The 21,282-nt window shown below is 40.1% G+C and overlaps 1 protein-coding gene across 2 annotated transcripts in view; it reads left to right on the top strand.

Moving 5' to 3' along the window:
- Positions 1-21,282, top strand: part of CDK15 (cyclin dependent kinase 15) — a 78,817-nt gene that overhangs the window by 29,381 nt on the left and 28,154 nt on the right. For both annotated transcript variants that reach the window (XM_025887282.2, XM_025887290.1), the window contains exons 9-10: positions 9,753-9,846; positions 14,133-14,196. In XM_025887282.2, the coding sequence (XP_025743067.1) occupies positions 9,753-9,846; positions 14,133-14,196 (158 nt within the window). The remainder of the gene's footprint in view (positions 1-9,752; positions 9,847-14,132; positions 14,197-21,282) is intronic.

Genomic DNA, 21,282 nt, shown 5'->3' with positions numbered 1-21,282 from the left:
AATTTGCATTTTCCTAATTACTAATGAGGTTGGATACCTTTTCATGGATTATTTGCCATTTGTGCTTCTCCTCTATGAATACTTACTTATGTCTTTTGCTTATTTTCTTTTGGTCTCTGTCTCTGTCTCCCTCCATCCCTCCTTCCCTTTCTTTCTTTCTTTATTGATGTATATGTGTTCTTCTATTCTGAATATGAACCTTTTATCAGGTTCACGTGTTGCAAGAAGCCTCCTCAGTTCATGGCTTATGCTTTCATATCTTTATGTTGTCTTTTCGAACAGAAGTTCTTAATTTTAATATTGTTGACCTTATCAGTCTTTTCTTTTATGGTTAGCCCGTTTGTTTCTTGTTTAAAAAATTCTTCCCTCCTTGAGGTCAGAATGGTATTTTCCAATACATCCTTTTAAAAGTTGTAAAGTTTGTCCTTTCATTTTAATGTTTAATATACTGGAAATTGATTTTTGTCTGTGCCAACCAATTGTCTCACCCCAATTTCTTTGGTGATCTGTTATGCCAAATCTCTCATAAATCAAGTTTCCATAAATGCAGAGGTCTGTGTCTGGGCGCTCTACTCTATTCTGTTCCACTGGGGGCCAGTTTCTCTGTCCCTGCACCAATGTCCCACTGTATTAATTGCTATAGCTTTATAATAATATTTGATATCTGGTAGGACAAGTGTCCCCACCTATTTCATCTCCTTCCTCAGGAGGGTCTTGGCTATTTTTCCCCTTTGATTTTTCATATACATTTTATTTATTTATTTATTTATGAAGATTTTATTTTTGTGAATCTCTACGCCTACTGTGGGACTCGAACTCACAACCCTGAGATAAAGAGTTGCATGCTCTACCGACTGAGCCAGCTGGTGCCCCATGATTTTTCATATACGTTTTAGATTCAATGTTTCAAGTTTCATGAAAAAAATCCTTGTGGCATTTTCATTAGAAATTGCATTGAAATTATAGAACTCTCTGAGGATAATTAACACCTTTATAATATTGTTTTCCAATTTTTAAACACAGTATATCTCTTCATCTGTTTGGTTTGTCTTTAACGTCTTTTAGTAGTTTTATCATTTTCTCTCTAAGCTCTTACATACCTAGAGCAAAGGTCCTTGTAAGTCTATTTCCACTGTTTATTGTTTCTTTTGGTTCTTGCATATGGTATCTTTTTTTCCATGTGTGTTTAGTTGTTTTTGACAGCGATATGCTAATTTGCCTTGGAATTTAATTTGTGGGATATTTTTGAGGTCTTGAATGATTTCAAGGGAAGATTTGCATTTGGTTCTGTTATGTGCATTATTTTTCAAGAAATTAATTTTTATATTTTATATAAGTGTTGGTCTGCCACTCAGATCTTGATTTCCTGATACCATTCCCCACTAAAAAGAACTCAGACATTTTGGAGAAATGGCCAATTCTAAGGCTAGGGCAGGGAAAGTATAAGATGAGCCAGGAACATCTTGGTGGGCCAGAACATATTTTTACAAAGTAGTCAAAAAATGATGGGATTATATAAAAAAGACAGGGGAAGCAACTTGAAGAAATGTCCACTGGTCACAGATGTACAATTTGAGTACAGTTTGACTTAAATCAAAGCAAATTATGTGGGTAATGGATTATAATCCACTGAATAAAATAAGAATGCGTAAGTCCATGCTAAGGTTAGCTGGCTACCTGGATAAGAAAGGAAGCACCTCCTTATAGTAGCACACCAAATAATAACTGGAGAAGAAATGATGCACTTAGAAAACCACTGTTTTGCAGTGTAGTAGTGATTGGCTCAAAGAAGAATTAGCAATGCTAAACTAGAGCAAAAAGTTTGATGAGGAATAAAAAATTTACGTTGTCTCAAAGTATCTCTCCACAAATTACTTATCAATTACAAAGAAAAAAAAGTAATTTATAGTAGAGAAACTTGGCAGACACCACTTTCACCAAGTGATTAGAGTTAATATTATCAATAATGGGACTGACTGACACAGGGTGCCTCCTAATAAGAAGCACCAAGAAGGGTACAATATCACTTATGCGGTTTTCCTGCCCAAAAAAATCCCGAATATCAGATAAATTAACTCTGTTAGAGGGACATTCTGCAACATAACTGGCCTGTCCTCTTGTAAAGGGTTGTAGGAGAGGGAAAATTTCCCTCTGTCCTCTTAGAGTCTGTGGATGAGCCTGCAAACTGACAACAGATTAATGGGAGAAAAGCATGTAAATTTTATTTGATGTTAAAAGTTTTATGTGACATGGGGGAGGGGCTTTATAGAAAGAAGAGAAAACCCCCAAAGAAGCAGCTAGGCTTGGAGGCTTTAATACCATTCTGACAAAGGATGATAAATTTGTAGGGAAGTGATAAGACAAAAGAAAGGGGTTTCCGGACTCTTTAGGGGCAGTAAATTGTGGGATGGACATCCTCACAAGGGGAATTTATGCCCTACTTTCAGGCAGAAAGGGGGAGGCAGAAAGCTCATCATATGTTTGCTTTTGCTCAGTTGCCTTCAGCTCAAAATAATCTTTATACCAGAGTGGCATATTTTGGGGTGGCATATTTTGATCCCCTACTGGGTCAAGGTTTTAAAAGGCAAAGAAAGACTGAGGAATTGTTCCAGCATAAAGAAACTAAAGAGATAAGCCAACAAATGCAATGCATCGTCCTAGATTGGATCCTGGAGGAAATGGACCTAAAGAACAGTACTGGGACAAAAGGTAAAATTTAAATTTGGACTGTGGATCAGAGAGTAGTGTTGAATCAATGTTAAATTTCCTGATTTTGATAATGGCACTGTTGTTATGTAAGAGAGAATATGTAGAGGTGAAGAATTAAAGATCTGCAACTTACTCTCTCTACTGCTTCAGAAAAAAAGGAAAAAATGAAAGAGGCAAAACATTGGCAATTGGTGAATCTGCTTGAAGAGAGTTCTTTCTACTATTCTTGCAACTTTTAAGTTTGAAATTATTTAAATATTAAAAGTCACCACCAAAGTTGAGAAAAAGCTGGTGTGCCACCAAAAATAGCATAAAAAGCACTGACCTAGTATGTGATCGGTATTTGCAAATATTTCCCATGCATTTGAGAAGAATACAGATTCCTGAATTGTTGGGTACAGGTTTTTACATATATTCAAAAATTCAAGGTTAATTGTGTTATCCAAATCTTCTTTATATCATTTCTGTCTGTTTAACTTATCAATCAAAGTTGTGTTGAAATTGTTCACTACATTGTTGATTTGTCATAATTCCATTCATCTTTGCTTTATATACTTAAAGCTACTTTCGTTAAGCGCAAATAAATTTAAAACCCTTTAAAACTGTTTAGAAATTTAAAACTGTTTAAAACTGTGCACTTCAAGTCTTACTTTTGGAATAATTTTCCTTTCTTTTGAAGTAAATCTTTTAGAATATTCTTTAGTGTAGGCCTATCGGTGGCAAACTCGGCTTTTGTGTCTTAAACTCTCATTGTTGAAAGGTAAACTTGCTGGGGATGTAATTCAAGGTTGATGCTTATTTTTTCTCAGAACTTTGAAGATATCATCCCCCTGCTTTGTGTTCCGTTGTTGCTGTTGTGAGGTTTGCTTTTAGCCTAACTGTTGAGAAATTTGCTTTGAGCCTTATTGTCTTACTTTTACAGGTGATCTCTCATTTTAGCTAGATGTTTTAAAGATTTTTTTTTTTGCCTTTATTATTATTATAGAGTTTTCACTTTAAGGTGTCTGGTGTGGGTTTCCTTTTACTTACCCTGCTTGGTATGTATTGTGCTTCTTCCAGTTACAGATCATGTCTTTAGTTGGTCATTTCTTTCTTGAATGTTGCCTCTATTCCCGTCTCTTTCTGGAGATCCAGTGAAAGATTATCAGACCATGTTTTCCTATTATCCACAGCTCTTATCCTCTCTTTCATATTTCCTGTCTCCTTAACTTTCTGTGCTGCCTTCTGCATTATTTCTTCAGTTCACCTACCAGTCCTTTAAGTCTGTCTTAAGCTACGTATCCCTCACATATACAAGATATACACAAATGTATATGATTTCATTGATAAGCGTTTCATGAATTTAACCATGAATAATGATAACACAAAATAGAAATTCAATTTTAAGTTAAAATTATTGTCATTGCTTATTCATTCCATTCTTATTATTGTTTTCCCAGTAAAACTCAAAAAGTAATACAAAAATAGAGCAATAGGCATCTTTCATTGAGTTTACTGTTATTTGTTTACTCTCTACATAATTGTCAGGTATCAGGTGTTTACACCACGATTATCTTCCCCCATGTTTTTTTCTTTTCAGAGTGGTAAAAGGGGAAGTGAGTAGGGAGAAGATTGCCAATTGACAAAGGAAGGAAAGGGGGGAAATCCTATTGTGCTAGGCCATGAAACCCCATAGGGTACAAGCTGAGTGCATTTTATTTATTTATTTATTTATTGGTTGGGGGCTGCAGAGGGAGAGGGAGAGAGAGAGAATCTTAAGCAGGCTCCATGCTGGGCTCGATCTCCCAACCCTGAGATCATGACCTGAGCCGAAATCCAGAGTCGGACACTTAACCGACTGAGCCACCCAGGTGCCCCAAACTGAGTGCATTTTAAGAGGCAGATGAACATGAGGGAGCATTAGAGCCTTCGTCTTAAAGAAACTAATGATACCATAGAGTGCCAGAGCCTCTCATTCACAGTGAACCCAGGTGACAGCAGTGTCAGTGGGGGCCCAGAGCAAACAGACTATGGAAAACATACAAGTAGGACATACTGGTTATTCCCAGCACTTAATACCAATGCTCTCTCGTCTCCCATCATCGTTTCTTCTTTCTTTCTGCCACCTTTTCAAACCTGAAAAGATTCTATTAGCAACTTCAATGTTTTAGGCTAATTACACCATTTTGTTTTTGTTCTTTACCTTTTTGTATTGTGTTAAAATACACATAACATAAAATTTACCATTTTAACCATTTTACTTTTTTAAGATTTATTTATTTATTTTAGAGGGAGAGTATGAGTGAGGGGAGGGGGAGAGGGAGACAATCCTCAAGCAGACTCCCCACCGAGCGCAAAGCCTGACACAGGGCTCAATCCCACGACCCTGAAATCATGAGCCAAAATCAAGAGTCAGATACTTAACCAGCTGAGCCACCCACGCACCCTGATTTTAAGCATTTTAAAATGTACAATTCAGTGGCGTTAAGTACATTCACATTGTAATATAACCATCGCCATTATCCATCTCCAAAACTTTTTGTCATCCCAAACTAAAACTCTGTACCCATTAAGCAAAGACTCTCTATTACTCCCTTCCCCCAGCCCCTGCGAGCCACTATTCTACCTGCTGTCTCCATGAATCTAACTCTTCTAGGTACTTCATGTAAGTGCAGTCATAGAATATTTTTCTTCTCTGTCTGGTTTATTTCACTTAGCATGATGTTTTCAAGATTCATCCGTGTTGGGGTAAACTGGGTTTTAAAGAAGGATTTATTTTGGCACACGATGTGTACTATTCAAAACTGACTTCAGGCAGCTGCTGGTTTTAGGACTATGAAAAGTTGTTCCTGCCTGAGAGATTGCAGATTTTTCCTGCTGCAAACTTCCAAATATAAAGAGTGGCCCAGGGAAAAGCAAATGGAAATGTCATGTCACTGTCATACGTTATGTTGTTCTGAATTAATTTCAACAGTGAAAAATGAAATACCCATCCATTTCTCCCAAAAACATTTTTGTATGTTCTTTATACCTCTGAAAAACCTAAAACTCCTGAGATGGTTGATTTCCCCAGAAATTGCCTAAGGAATTTGAAGAATCTTTTACTCTCTTAGGGAAGAATTTGTTCATGCTCAGAATAGAGGAGAAGTTAGGAAGAAAGCCAGAAGAAGTAAAAAACATATAAGCTGTTTCCTCTAACTTGACTGAAGAGCCACAGTTGGAGCAATAAAATGACCCAGTGCATCTCTCCTTTCAGGAAGGATTCACTGGTTGACCTCATTGGGTCTTTTTACCCTGCAGAGGAAGTTCCCCTTCATCTACACGGTCTGCCCCAAGGGTATCTCCACAGAGCAGAAATCCTCTGAGCAGCCTAAAGATAGGAAGCGGACGAAGAGGGGGTAAGAAGAGCCACAGGATGAAGATTTGAGAACAAAGCAGAGGAGTAGAAGGAAATCGGAGCTGGTTTCCTATCTGGACCTAAATGTTCAGAATATTTTATTTATTTATTTATTTAAATTTTATTTATTTATTTGAGAGAGAGAATGAGAGAGAGAGTGCACATAAGAGGGGGGAGGGTCAGAGGAAGAAGCAGACTCCCCGCCCAGCAGGGAGCCCAATGTGGGACTCGATCCCGGGACTCCGGGATCATGACCTGAGCTGAAGGCAGTTGCTTAACCAACTGAGCCACCCAGGCGCCCTGTTCACAATATTTTAAATTTTTGCTTAAGGCTAGGCTGGGGAAAAAAAAAAAAAAAAAAAAGGCTAGGCTGGGGGTGGACAAAACAGACAATAGCCACTCAACTTGTTTACAAGTTAAATTACCAGGGGCTCAATAAAATTAAAAAATTTTAAATAAATTAAAAAATACAATAGCTCTGAAGAACAAATGACAAAAATCAGAAGACGAGTTGTATAGTTTTTAAAGAACAAAGCTTACGTCTAGAAAGCCTCTTTTGTTTTTCAAACTTAAATTGCACGGATTTATTTTCTTACCAATGCATTGATATTTATGGTACTTATGGGTATTCCAGGTACTGAAATATAATTGATTTAGGAATTTTGTTTGTCTTGCAAGTGTCCAAGTAAGCACATGGGCACCCACGTGTGTGTGCGTACACAGACACACACAGACTATATATATGTGTGTGTATAGAAATATTAAAAATATAAACAAGTAACCTTAGACTCTATATTTGTTAGGTGAGAAAGGTTTTAATCTACCCCTAGGTGAAACTTAAAAAGAAAGACTCTTTCTAAGGCACCAACCATACAAATGCAAATGGAGAATTTCAACCAAATATTAGCGTATTGTTCTGCAACACAAACACCTTGTACTACTTGCATAATGGCCTGAATGTCTCCAATATTTTATATAATTCTGTACACTGTCCTAGGGGAGTAGAAGACAAAGGACACTGAGAAGTTGCTCACAAAGGGACTTCCTTCTTGGTTTCCCAAAGCCACTACTATGAAAAAGCAACAAGTTTTTCCCAAGCAATGAAAACCTTTTGAAGAGAGGAAAAAAGTGGACTGCAGGTTTAAACCTGGTAATGACCTTGGTTTTCAACCTTGTTTAAAATATACCATCAGGCCTTCTGGTGGCTTGTGAGCCCCTGGTGTTTCTGGTAGGTGTTAGGGTACTGAATGGAGGGTTGGCTCAAGTCTTCAAAAACGAGCGCATGTCCATTTCTATTTCAGAGCAGTTAATATACAATTACATATATGTTTTACACACACACACATTTTTTCATTTCAAAATGAAGTGGTTTGAGACCTTTCAAGCACATACAGAGAAAGCAGTGGGTGGAGACCATTTGATGGCATTCACCAACTCGATTTCCTAGTTGGCTTATCTCATAATTGACCATTGCTAGCAATCAGGATGGTTTTTGACCATTTGACAGTTTTCTATTACTTTTATTCTCCTCCGTATATTGTTTAACTCCTACCTTTTATATCTGTTGCTTTAAAGACAAGAAACAAACAAACAAACAAAAAATGGATTTTTAAAATACAAGCTAGTGAGGAGATTTACAATGGCAATAATTCTAAAAATTCACCTCAAGATACTATTTGCCAGATTCTTAAGTTATATTTGTCTGATCAAAATTCTTATATCACATATCAAGATGTCTCTAACACATGAAAAATAATTAAAAAGTAAATATGGTGGCCACTGTATCCAAATTGGCTTTTTAAAAATTGCCAATAATGTGATATCTTTTATTTACATATGTGCAAAATTCTGAAAATTAAGCCAGTCGGTTATTTTAAATGCAAACCAAATAGTCATGAAAACAGTTTTTATCTTTTTTGACATAAGATACAATGATATTTCAATTTTCATTTTTTCTTTTTTTTAAGATTTTATTTATTTATTTATTTAAGAGGGAGAGAGAGCACTCATGAGTTGGGGGGGGCGGGGCAGAGGGAGAGGGAGAAGCAGACTCCCCGCAGAGCAGGGAGCCCGATGCGGGGCTCAGTCCCAGGACCCTGGGATCATGACCTGAGCCGAAGGCAGATGCTTAACCTACTGAGCCACCCAGGCGCCCCTCAATTTTCTTTTTAATATAAATTCCATCCTCAAACCAGACACATTCTTAAACTTGTTTACCAAGAAATCTGCTTTCTCCTCCACAAGCAATTTAAAGTGAAATTAAATAGCATGTGTCTGCAATCTGATGGAAAAAATGAAAAGTTATCATATGTAATAAATACATATGAATAATATTAAAGACCGTATTTAAAATGAACTTGGTAATAAATTTTTAATAATACGATCATCTATAATAAAGTATTTTACTTAACTATCTTTCTTTATCATGCCACACAAGAAAATGTCAGGATGACTAAGGGAGTTTGCAAAATTATGTGTTTTAAGTGCAAAGAATTTGGAGTGAAAGGGTGGGACCATGAGGGTAATCCGTCACCTGGACCACTTTTATCTCTCAAAAGACTTATATGAATAAAAAATGTGTGTATTATTAGCAAAATAAATCTTACCTCTTACTGTCCCTCAGGAATTACACTCCAGTTCGACCACAGAGGAAATAAATTTTATATTTCACCCATTTTGAGATGCCCACTCTCTGCTAAATAGGATACACCTTATAATCAGTAGCATTTTACAAGGCCATCAGCCAGGCTGCTGTTAGGACTGCAGGTACCATTGCACATGTGTGAACATCAAATGCCAGCCTCAAAGGTTGCGGAATGGTCGTCAGTGACTTGGAAGAAAGTCTTGCAGACAGGAGAGCTTTTTTTTCTTCTTTTTTAACTAGGAACCAAACGGTTATGGAGAGGGAGTGAATCAGACACGTTTAGTAACATTCTTTAAAGCAGAAGTCAAAAGTAGGTTAACTCTACGTAAATACAAGGTCAGCTTAGGAACCCAGGACCGATGACTCTTAGTTTTCTTATGGATTATTTTAAGAAATGCTGCATCATCAAACTCCTGATATAGGAGATGATCCCACGGATAAAAACATACATCAAAGAGTCTGAGTCAAATGCTAATGTAAAAAAGTTTTGGGAGCACCCAAACCAATTTATTTCACTTAATGTTCCATTTGTTGCATGTACAAGTATGATATGTGGTAAAATAATCTGTCTAATTAAATTTATAATAGCCCTTTCAATAGCTATAAAAGGAACATTCTGATTGTGTCATGGTTTAACTCACAGGAGTTTTTCTTCTTAATAAATTATTTACACTAAGGGTGCCTCTTACAATGAATGATAGCATCTTAGATTCCGTGAAAGAGAGCATTCAATTTGGAGGTTCAGTACTTTCGCTTCTTCTCATAAAATGGATAATGAACTTGAATGAGCCGAAATGTTTGCTATCTTTACTGTGTTCCTAAACGCTGGTTGCATATCATTTTAACTAAAAGCTGCAGGCTGTTCTTTTCTTTTTCTTTTTTTCTTTCCCAAGACTTTTAATAGCATGTGGCCCCTATTTAACCCCCCCCCAAATATTTACTGGGAGGAGAAATACTAGTGGTTCACTTTCGCATGTATTGTTTCCTTGAACGTGTCGGGCTGACTCTTGTTTCCTTTGCTAGGGGCGCAGGCTGCATCTTTATTGAAATGTTCCAGGGTCAACCTTTGTTTCCTGGGGTTTCCAACATCCTTGAACAGCTGGAGAAGATCTGGGAGGTAAGAGGAGAATTCCTCTGAGGAAGAAGAAATACCTACTTTTCAAACTTTGAACCAAATTGGCTTTAGAGACTATGAAGTAGTCCATCTGTTTTGAGATTTTATGCTGTGTATTAAGGCTGCGGAAACCGGGGTATTTGCCACAGGTATAAACACCCTGGGAACGAAGGCGGGGTCAGGAAACCGTCTGTTGCCCCGTAGCGGCCCCTGAATCCACCTGCTCCCTGTCACAATTTTCTCAACCTCCCAGGGCAATTTCTGCCGTTACTGCGCAAGCACGTCTCTGCCTCACCACCCTCAGCTCTAACTCTATCCTATATTTGGCCCTGGGTCCTTGTCAACTGAAGATGAGACACTAAATTTCCACAGAACTCTGATTAAACAAAGGCTTACCGTGTCAGTGTGAGAGAAGCATACTATTTATCATGCTCTTCCAAAACCACATCCCTAGGGTGTGAACGTGCTTTTCTGTGTGGTTCCCTTTCTTGACTCACTATCCCTACCTCATTTGAAGATTTTATTTATTTATGTGTCAGAGAGAGAGAGAGAGAGAGAGAGAGCAAGCACAAGCCGGGGGAGTGGGAGAGGGAGAAGCAGGCTTCCCGCGGAGCAGGGAGCCGGATGCAGGGCTCGATCCCAGGACCCTGTGCCGAAGGCAGATGGTTAACGGACCGAGCCACCCTGGGATCCCCTATCCCTGCCTCTTTTGTGCCATGATGTACTTCTTTCCTTCCTCTTTGTAGCTTATGTTGCACGTACTACAGTCATGTGTATATTTTACTTTTTTTGGTGATTTTTTTCCATTGTGGTAAAATATACATAAAATTTACTGTCGAACCATTTTTAAGTATATGCTACATTAAGTACATTCACCTTGTTGTGCAACCATCACCACCATCCAGTTCCAAAACTTTTTCATCACCTGAAGCAGAAGTTCTGTACCCATGAAATATGAACTCCCCATCTTCCTTCCTTCCAGCCCCTGATAAGCTCTCATCAACTCCCTGACTCTATGAATTTGCCTATCCCTGGTATCACATATTAGTGGAATTCTGTAGTATTTCTCCTCTGTGTCTGGCTTATTTCACTTATATTTTAAAGGTTCATCCATGTTGTAGTGTGTGTCAAAGTGCTTTAAACTACACTGTTGTTATCCTGGATCCTGCTCCCTTTCAAGTTTGCTTGCTTGCTTCTGGAGCGTTCTTGCTAAGAGCCTCTGATAAGGGGTTTCTTGGGAGATATGGCCAGAGTGGGGGTTTTCTGTGTTGGTGAGGAAATTCGTCTTCTCTGGAACTCCTTTACAATTATGAGGCAGAAACACAGTTTTGTTAACACAACCACAGTTCCAAACTCTGAGGACAAAGTGAGAGCACGTCACTACATTCAGCGGTGTGTTATCTTTTATACTATTACAGTTCAAGCAGGGTAGAAACTTCAGCATTACAGACCAATCCTGAATTAGTATTTCATTAAACATGTTCTACACAGATGAAAATAGGAAAGCTATTTTGGGTTCTATGATATTTGATGTAGGAATTGCCTCTTTGAAAGCAATGTGTCCATTCTACTCTCCCAACCTTTAACCATAACTGTTATTTACATTTATCCTGAGATCTCACTCTTAGGAATGAAGACATAATGAGAAATCCTGAATCTTTATTTTACCATCTTTCTAAAATGCCTCTGTGTGTGTGTGTGTGTGTGTGTGTGTCTGTGTGTGTGTGTGTCTGTGTTTTCATCTGAATAACTGTCACGTCTTTCTGATCAATTTTTTAGAAATCTAATTCTTGTAGTGTTTTTTAGCAAATAATCCCAGATGCAGTTCTAAAACCAGAATAAAATAAACTATGCAGACTTTAAATCCATTAATCAAAATGCCTTTGGTTTCCTTTCCAACAAAGGCAGAAAACAGCCCTGTGCAGCCCACTGTGATTTCAAACATAGCACTCACTATCTGCCTTCTAAAAGCCTTCAGGGAGAGAGTAGATCAACAATTTTTGGTTTTCAGTTTCCCAGATAGTGAAGTGGAGATTTGGTAATTTTCTCAAGTGAAAATGAATTCAATAACTTCCAGATAGAAACTGAGCATCAAATTGCCAAATAAAGGATATTGGATTTTTATTTAAACGTTAAAAATCTCAAGCTTAAAGATTTCAGTATAATATTTTAAAATGTTTGGTATCCATTTTGTTGGCTTTATTTAAACATAATACAAAGTAACCAATAATTCTAGTAACTATCACCTTAGAGAACATATGGATGTGGTCGCTATTTATTTCCTTTGTTGCTTTTTCTTTATTACCTTTGCTACATTTTCATTGTGCTTCGCCACCCACCAGAAGACATATGGGTGCATGTGAATCCCTTGTTTACGTGCACATCTGTACAAATACAGAAGATAGTACGTTGAAAAAGAAGAATCAGCTTCCTATCCTCTGGCCCTCTCCCACAAAAGACGAATTAGTCCAGTTGGTTTTTCAAAATGGATCCCAGGATTCTTAGTGTTCCCTCAGGCTCAGGGTGGTTGACAGGAAAAGCCTATAATCCTCTCAGTAGCTTTTCAGTTTGTTTAGGGAATGGATCAAAGAAAGATTTTCCTGGGTGGCATGATTTTTTTATTGTATGAGAGAAAATAGTACTTCAGGGTCTTTTGTTTGAGGACAATCTTAGCGGGCACCACAAAATGTACCCCTCAGTCAGCGTCCTAGTCAGCAAGCTGGTAGACATTAAGATTCTGGATTCTTCATTGATTATTATTAGTCATTGTTGGGCAGTTGACTTCCTGCCATAACAATTGGGCTGGCATCTATATCCAGCATTTTGCAGTTATTAGATTCTTTCTATGAGAGACACTTCTAAAAAGAGTTATGTTGAGAGATGCTTCTAAGAAGAGTTATATTGCATAGTGGTGTAGTGAAAGCTACTAGTATTTCGCTAATATTTCACAGAAACCATGCTATTCTAGCTCCCAGATATAACTGACATTGGACTTTTATGGTTATAGTAAAAGAATGGTAAAATGATGTCTACAAAAGAACTCGAAGTAAAAGCACCATTCCAGATCAGAAGTGTTTTGACTTTGTACTCCAAAAGACTTTTATTTTCATATTAATTACAAACTGGAGCTTCCATTTGGTAATCCACAGTATAAGTGAGCTCTCTCTCAAGTGATGCTATTACTTTTACAGTCCACCAGTTAAAAGCCAAATACTATTTTCCAAGCTGCAGGGCCACCAAAGAAACAGGATGAGATGAATTTGGTAGGAAGGACTAGAGTTAGGTTTGGCATCATTTTTGGCTAAAATTCCACTGTCTAAAGGTCAGTAATCTGAATCCTTTTTAATTTGAGCACATTGGGGAACAGCTGAATGCTCATGCTGAGGCATAATTCAGGCTACGTTCGTGTGTGTGTGTGTGTGTGTGTGTGTGTATTTAATCTAATGTAAGGCAGAGGGACAGTCACCCCTACCTCTTTATATCCCCGACTCCCAAAATAGCACCATGTTATATGGTGACCATGCCACAGAGATTTAGTGATGAGACTATGACTTTAAGCAAGGCTATATGATCTGCCTCAGAATAACAAGTGAGTTAGTGAAGACACAGGCTCAGGATCTGTATTTGGGTCCTCCTGAGAAACAGAACCAGTAGGATATATAGAGATACCTAAGAGGAGATTTATTATGGGAATTGGCTCGTGTGATTATGGAGGCTGAGATCTGCTGTCTGCAAGCTGGAGAACCAGTGTAATTCAGTCTGAGGCCAAAGGCCTGAGACCTGAGGGGATGCTGGTGTAAGTCCCAGAGTCTGAAGGCCAGAGAACCAGCAGCTCCAATGTCTGAGGGCAGGAGATGGATGTCCCAACTGAAGAAGAGAGACAGGGAATTTGCCCTTCTTCCACCTTTTTGTCCTACATGGGCCCTCAATCAATTGGGTGATGCCTGCCCACACTGGAGAGGGCATATCTCTCTACTCAGTCTACTGATTCAAATACTAATCTCTTCCAGAAACATCCCCATAGACACACCCCAAAATAATATCTTACCAGCTATCTGGGCATCTCTATTCCCAGTCAAGTTGGCACAGAAAGTTAACCATCACAGGACTGTAAGAATATACTGCAGTTTTGTCCATGAAGCTACAAACGTAGGAAACGCTAAAGTTTCTTTCATGTGTGTATCAGCTAGCATAATGTGGTGTGTATAATGAATTCTTCCCTATTCCTCCCAATCTGTCCTTCATGTCTCCCGCCTCAGCTTTCTTTGTCTTTCTTTGGCTTTGTATAGGTGTTGGGAGTCCCTACAGAGGATACCTGGCCTGGAGTTTCCAAGCTACCTAACTACAATCCAGGTAACATCTACTTGAGCTTCTGAATGCTCTGAAAATTAGCAATGTGAAGGCATTTGCCACACAGTTACGGTGCCCTTCTTTTATTGTTAACTCAACAGTGAAGATAGGTCTAGATGAATTTTTAGATTCGTGTATTCCCTGCTAACCCTTTTACGAGAAGGACACTGAATGGTTGAGGTTAGATCAGTTCCCCAACTCTGTACAACAGCAGTAGCAAAGCTGCAGAAGAATTTGGAATGACTATTACTGTGGATTCCAAATCCATTTCCAAATATTAAATGGCTCAAAAGACTTTTGAGCCCCATGACTATTATTGACTTTATTTGCTGGTTATTGTACCTCATAAAATATAAAAAGAAAGCTGATACAACAGAGGGGAAGTACAGGCTCATTAGACCTAGGACAGGCCAAGTAAGATGTCTCTAGATTACAGAAGAGTCCATCCATTGTCTCTGGACCTAACACTTGGTCATGCTCATCACCCATTTGTTCCTCCAAGACTGGCTCCTGGGAATGGATTTGGAAGTGTTGGACATGTTGCCCACGGGGGAAGTCTTTGAGAAATCGTCCTAAGGCCATGTCAGAGAGATCAGATTACCTAGTAGTCACTTCAAGGATGTTGAGCCAGAAGAAGAGATAAGCAGGGAGCTACAGGATGAAGGACTGTATCAGAGGCTGGGGGAGCAAGTGATGGCCATACCAAAGCTGGACTCTCGCTGGCAGGATTAAAGGGGAGGTAGATGTGAACAGATAAGGACAAGATTGGGGTGATTATGACTGAAGTCAGATTTTCTAGTTCTCATACTGACCCATCACTAAATATGGACCTTCCCCAAACTGTTGTCGTTACTAAATTTGGTATGAGATTATCCTAGAAGGGTCTCATGAGAGCAAGAAATTGTAGGAAGATTTAAAAGGCAATTAAAGAGGATAACAAAAGAGATAAGAGGCCAGGGATTTTTTTTTCCTCTTTACTCCCGCATATAATACCTTTGCTCAAACAGCTATACATAGGGATCAGGCATCTTGAACCCACCAGGATTATGAAAACCCAATAGCAAGCTAAAGTCATTTCAGCTGCCTTATGAAAGATCATATGCATTGCTAAATGGCCTTAGTGTCATTTAAAATAATTTACCATTTCTAACTATTTTGTTCGAGTGTAGCACCTGAGAAAAATGCCACTTTGGCCACAAGGCTTGGAATAGTACCTTTTCCTTTTGGTCTGAAACAGAAAAAAGAACAGGCCACTTGTAGAGACCATGGTCTAGTCTGTAATAGTTTTATCTCCAGCTGTCATGGTCTCTAGGAGAACCTGGTTCTATTTTCCCACCCTGCCCATCTATACCTCTCCCTACCCACCTTCCTCTCCAGATGAAAATGGAACCCCTCAGCTTCCTACCATGGATGCAAGCAGTAGTTTAGGGTCACAGATGGGCTGTAGAAAACAATTTGGATGGTGTTGATACAAATCTGCTATGGTGAGCATATGCTGTTCCTCCAAACTTCAAACGTTTGGGTTTCAAGTTGGTTCAGGCGAATAAGCAGTGATCCTTAACAGGGAATGCCTTGGTGAGAACAATAATGATGGAAACTTGGTCAAAATCCTTCCCTGCCAGATTCTGCACTAAATAAGAAAACTGGGTCCCAATAAAACAGTGAGAAATTTGTTGCATTTTTCATTTTGCTGTCATTTCAAAGTAATGTGCAATTTTTTATTTATGAAGAGAATTCTCCAGGCCCAACATCAATAGCGTTCATATTCTGCATTGTTTTTCTAGTAGGGATTTAATTTAATTCAAGTAAGTAAAAAAATTTTGAACACCTACTATCTGCCAGGTGCTATATTATGTATTGGGTCTGCACAGACAGATCTGGTACATTCTTCAATGTCTGAGAGCTTGGGTTTGTATTCATTCATCCACACTCTTTCACCAGCTCTCCTTATTGCGGCGGGGGGGGCGGTGGGATGATCATTTGTGAGCCCCGCTTCCATGGGCTTGGGCAGTGTGTAGCTGTGAGCCAAGCTAAGCTTATGAAAGAAAGAGAATTGTAACTCTTCCTTAGCTACAAGGAAGATGTCTAACTCTGTATCTGTAAATCTTAAAAGTCCAGCATATCTTCAGCGTGGGGTCAGTACTACTGATAACTCAATCATAAGGACTGTGTTTTAAAAGGGCCATCATCTGTGTTCTAGGACCATCCCCTTATGTCGATCGAGAAGTCCCTTTGAACCACCCCCCGCCCACCCCCCATCACTGAGCTGCTGCTCCCCAACGTTTGAACTCCAGGGATTAAGAGAAAAGAAGAGGGGATGGGAGTCAGAAAAATATCACAGAGGAGAATAGTAACACCATTCTGGATGAGACTTCCATTGTTTTCCTTTTCATTCAGTAGTAGTAAGAGTTCCCAAACTTTGAATTTAGCCATATACTAATTTGAGGGAGACGAGAGCTGAAAACTTGGGAAAACCATCCAATGTCCATCAATGCCTACTCTACCCTTTCCCAGACCTTGTCTGGACTATGTCTATGAGGGGAACACAGTTTCTGTTTGTACAGGCTTAAAAAAACACCTGGTGCTGACCCACCTGGACAGGTTTCTCTGGCCAATTTACCTGTTTTCTTGGGGCACTGATGAGCAGGGTTGTAGGTTTTCTAGCCATCAATTCAGACTCTTGTGCCTGATTAAATCTGGGCAAGGGAAAAGAGGTATACAATTTTAGACACTGGGCTTCCTTTCCTTCTCTCTTTCTTTTTCCTTTCCTTCCTTCCTTCCCTCCTTCCTTCCTTCCTTCCTTCCTTCTTCCTTCCCTCCTCCTACCCACCCACCCCCCCACTTTAAGCAAGCTGGCTGAGAACTCTGTGTCCTCTACTTCAAAGGGCCAGTTGTCTTATTTTGATGTGGGCAGATTGAGAAGTAGGCTTTGAAAAGTAGGCTTTTTTTTGTTTAATCTTTTCTCCTGGGATAGCTTTCAGAGCAATATATCCAAGTGTCAGTAAGGGGGTTCTGACGAGCACAGATTCCCAGACTCTCAGCAGGATCATTCTCTAACAGAAATATAAAAGTGAAATATTAAAAACCCTGGAACGTGAACTCCATCTGCATGGTAGCCAGTGGCTTGCCTGCTTGCACCATGGGAAAAAAAGATCTTGAAAAAAGAGGGAGGAGAGAAAAAGTGCTTTGAGTACGAGGTTTACAGGTTTAGTAGAGCATAGTAACATCCCCTCAAAGAAGTGGGTGTTGCTCTGTGACCCCCCAAAATGCTCTGCCTTTGACTCAGCCGCCAGAACACTCACCCTCCCCAGGCAAAACACCTCCTTTTCACATGCTAACTGAGGCGCCTGTGATTGGCTGAACAATAAACTGGTCACACTTGCTAAAGGCCTGCCATCTCTCACACAATTAGCCAAGACACATTAATCAAACTGGCAGTGAACTGGGGCTGTGCTGGCCTCTGGGGGAGGAGGGGCTGTCGGCGTGCGTTTTGGTGATCCTTAATAAGAGTCCATAGGAAGCAATAATAAAGAGCAACATGCTGGAGGGGATTCTACTAACAGAAAGCCTGAAAAGGTTAAAGCCCCAGCTCATGCCATATCTGGGATGTGCTAGGTTTATGGCAGAGAGGATCCCAGAAGCTTAAAGCAGACTGGATATTGGTCTTGGCTAAAATCTGCTCATACAAGACAGTAGTGTGACTTTAAAGGGTGGAGCCCTAGAGACAATTTTACAAAGTTCCCTGGTCCTCTTAGCTTCCTCTCCTGCCTCCCCCCTCCCCCAAAAATGCACTCGGGAGTCCCTCCCCTTTTGAGCCTCCAGCACTTCGAATCCAACTAAAACCAACAGGAATAAAGCACATATAAGAAGTGGAGAACCATTTAGAATCAATTAAGAGAAAATATTAACTGGCAGGGTATTGGTCCTAAACTAAGTATTTGGAGGACATAAAAAAGAGTTAATTTTGAAAGAGAAAAAAAAAAGAAGCCAACATTTGTACTTTCAGTGGTAATATCTTCCTTCTTTTCTTTTCCGAATTCCCTTTAAATAGATTTTCCAATGGCAATATAGGGCTAATACGATCCTACCTTAGAGACCAGTTTGCTACAGAATCATGTAAGGCTTTTAGGAGCACCAACTAAATATTTAGACGTTTCTCGGTGAAAGTAAACGGAGCCCTTATTCCTCTGGAGGTTGTCCAGTCACCATCTCATTAGATGCAAAGATCCTGTGATAAAGAAAAACTTTGTGTGTGTGTGTGCCCACAGGATTGCAGCCCAGTTGTGGTTTGTAATGTGTCATTGATTGTTTCATCCAACTCTTTTTGCTCCAATGAAAGGGTCTGCCGTGGCTCTGTTTGCTTCCTTAAACACGGGTTTTGAAAGCGCTCATGCTGTGTGAGCTCAAATCCTAGCATTAATGTACTGCTGGGTTCATTTCACTACGCTCAAAAGCGCTGAGTTTAAATCCCTCTCAATTCCATTTGAGGCACCAGAAGACTTTATCCTTCTCCACTAATGGTTCCAAGTTTACATCTAGATACTGGGGGTCAAGGACAGGAGAGGATTTAGAAATAACAGTGCATGACATTAGTCAATGCATTTGCCAAATTGGCAATTAGTTCCTGATGTGCGTGCAAAGCATTTTATTCCTGTCTCTTTGATGCTTGTTCCCATTGAGAAGGGAATAGAGTCCACAGAGGCCTGCAGACTTTTAAAGAAATATCTGCTGAAAATCATGCCTGATTTGTGACATGAGCTCAGCTGCAGGGAAGCATCCGGGATTATCCTGGTTCTTTCAGCCCCGGGAAAGAACCCTGCACATGGAAAGATTTTCCACTGGAGGAACTTAGTGGAAATCAAAAGGCAGAAAAGCAGCACTAAAAGCCCTGCGGGGACCCAGAATCCGATGTACTAGAAACCATAGGCAAACGGATCCTGCTGACGCCCAGTCATCTTCAGGATGCCTGCTTTTTCAACTCTTGACCACCAGGTGGAAGCAAGAAATAACGGGCGTGGAATACAGACATTACATTATAGCCATCTCACCTTAGACTCGGAATGTTCTCTTTTGACCTGAGATCCAGTGTGAGAGCTTCACTTCGTCTGACACCGCTATGGGACAGCTGATGATTGCGATCTAAAACGATCCTTGTCCCTACTGGGGTGGCAAAGAGCTACCACGCTTTGGGCTCAAAGGGTTCTGAGTGTGTCTTTGTGTGTTTGCTGTGAGCACGATGTAAGATCTGCATCAGCATCCCCTGTATCACACGAGCTGTTAGCCGAGGGAGGTATGCGGTGGGCTCAACAGGGAAAACAACGGATAAGAGAGGTTTTAATTATGGACATCAGCACCGCACAAAATGGCAAGTCGAAGCTCCACCTTTTACTACCTGGGGCACTTGAGGAAGTACCCTAATCTGCAAAATGGGAGCAATCCTGTCATTTTAAGTGTTTCCATGCCCCAGGCACAGAACACACATAATTGCTGCTTCTTGCTACTGCCTGCGGTGTTAGGCATGAGGAAGCAGGTTTCCTCTCAGGTCCACCCGGAGGCATTTCCTAGCTGGGAGAGGAGTCAACGTCTGGCCAAACCTGGTTCTCCTTGCATTAGCCATGCTGCATCCCTCAGTCTCATTTTGCAGGGTGGTTCTGAGAAATAAATGAAATCATTGAACCTTAATCTGCCAAGGTGCCTAACTTCTAGTAGGTGCACACAGTAAGTTAGTTCCCGTTGTTTCGCCCAGTATGGAAGTTCATTCGGTGGTTCGGTGACTTGCCAGGGTTCCGACTCAAGGCAGGTGTGTGAGAATTGAAGTTGTGCCTGTTTTTTTTTTTTTTTTAAGATTTATTTATTTGAGAGAGAAAGAGAGAGCAGGGGGAGGGGCAGAGGGAGAGAATCTTCAAGCAGATTCCCCAGTGAGCAAGGAGCTCCATCTCACCACCCCATGAGATTGTGACCTGTGCCAAAACCAGTCGGATGTTTAACCGACTGCGCCCCATGAAGTTATGCCTGTATTTAATGTTGAGCTCCCTTAGAATTCTCGATTCTTTGATGTTAGGCACATGTCCCTGTGCTAGAACTGACTTCTGTTTGCTTGCTTGGGCCTAAACTTTGCCTGAATTCACTGTCCCTAAGAGCAGACCCTCAGTTTTCCAATTTCTACCCAAGTCAGTGTGAGCACCTGTTAAGGCTCTCTCTTCTGATGAAGGCTCCATTCTGTACACCCCTCGCCCCACTTAAAATGCTGTGAGAAGCCTGCCCACTATGACATGGTCTCTTCCCTGGCAGAGTGTCTACATGCTACATAATAGGTGGCCAATAAAAGCTACTAAATCACAGAAGACATCAGTGTTATCTTTGTTGATTTCACCCCAAGCCTGGCATGGTAGCAACAGTGCTAAAGATTTCTACAGAGCAACCTTGACCACTTCTAGGGTTTCTAGTAATTGATACATGCCCCCTAACTGGCACATAGTAGCGAGCCAATACCTATCTATTAAATGAAATCAGTGACCAGGAGTTAGAAAACGTGCAATTCTACTTCTAATCACACCGTCTTAGGTCTCTAATAATCCTCGTTCTGCTCACTTGGCCAAGAAAGTACATGTAAGTTATTAGTCACCTTATTTCTGGATAATAATAACTCCTGTCGACTGAGCACTAGCTTGAGTTAGGCACTTTACCTACAGTATTTTACTTTGATTCACAGCAGCCCTATCAATTAGGGACAGTGTTATCATCCCTACTTTACAGTTGAGAACACTGAGGCTCAGGAAGCCTAGGGTCACCTAGCCAGGAAGGGGGTGCTCCAGAATAGCTAGACCTGTTGGATTTCAAGGTGATGCTCACAGCTGCATCCACCTTACTTTCCAGCTACTGAAGAGCAAATATGATGACAGTATGGTAATAAAACAATGCCCTAGAGTGGGGAGCAGCTAAAAATGAACTCTCCAAGTTCATTTCCAAATGACTATGTCCTTCTAACTAGACTTGGTTTTAGAGTCTGTGAGCTTGGGGACATGTTTTTGGAATGTAATGTGAGGGGAGTCCCCATCCTGGGACCCTGGCAGCCCTGGCTTGCCAGAG

This window comes from Callorhinus ursinus, unplaced genomic scaffold (genome assembly GCF_003265705.2).
Source record: "Callorhinus ursinus isolate GAN/ISIS: 27379988/994484 unplaced genomic scaffold, GSC_fseal_2.0 scaffold2, whole genome shotgun sequence".
Lineage (NCBI taxonomy): Eukaryota > Metazoa > Chordata > Mammalia > Carnivora > Otariidae > Callorhinus > Callorhinus ursinus.
The sequence above is the reverse complement of the archived record's forward strand: the minus strand, read 5'-3'. Positions and strand labels throughout refer to the sequence as shown.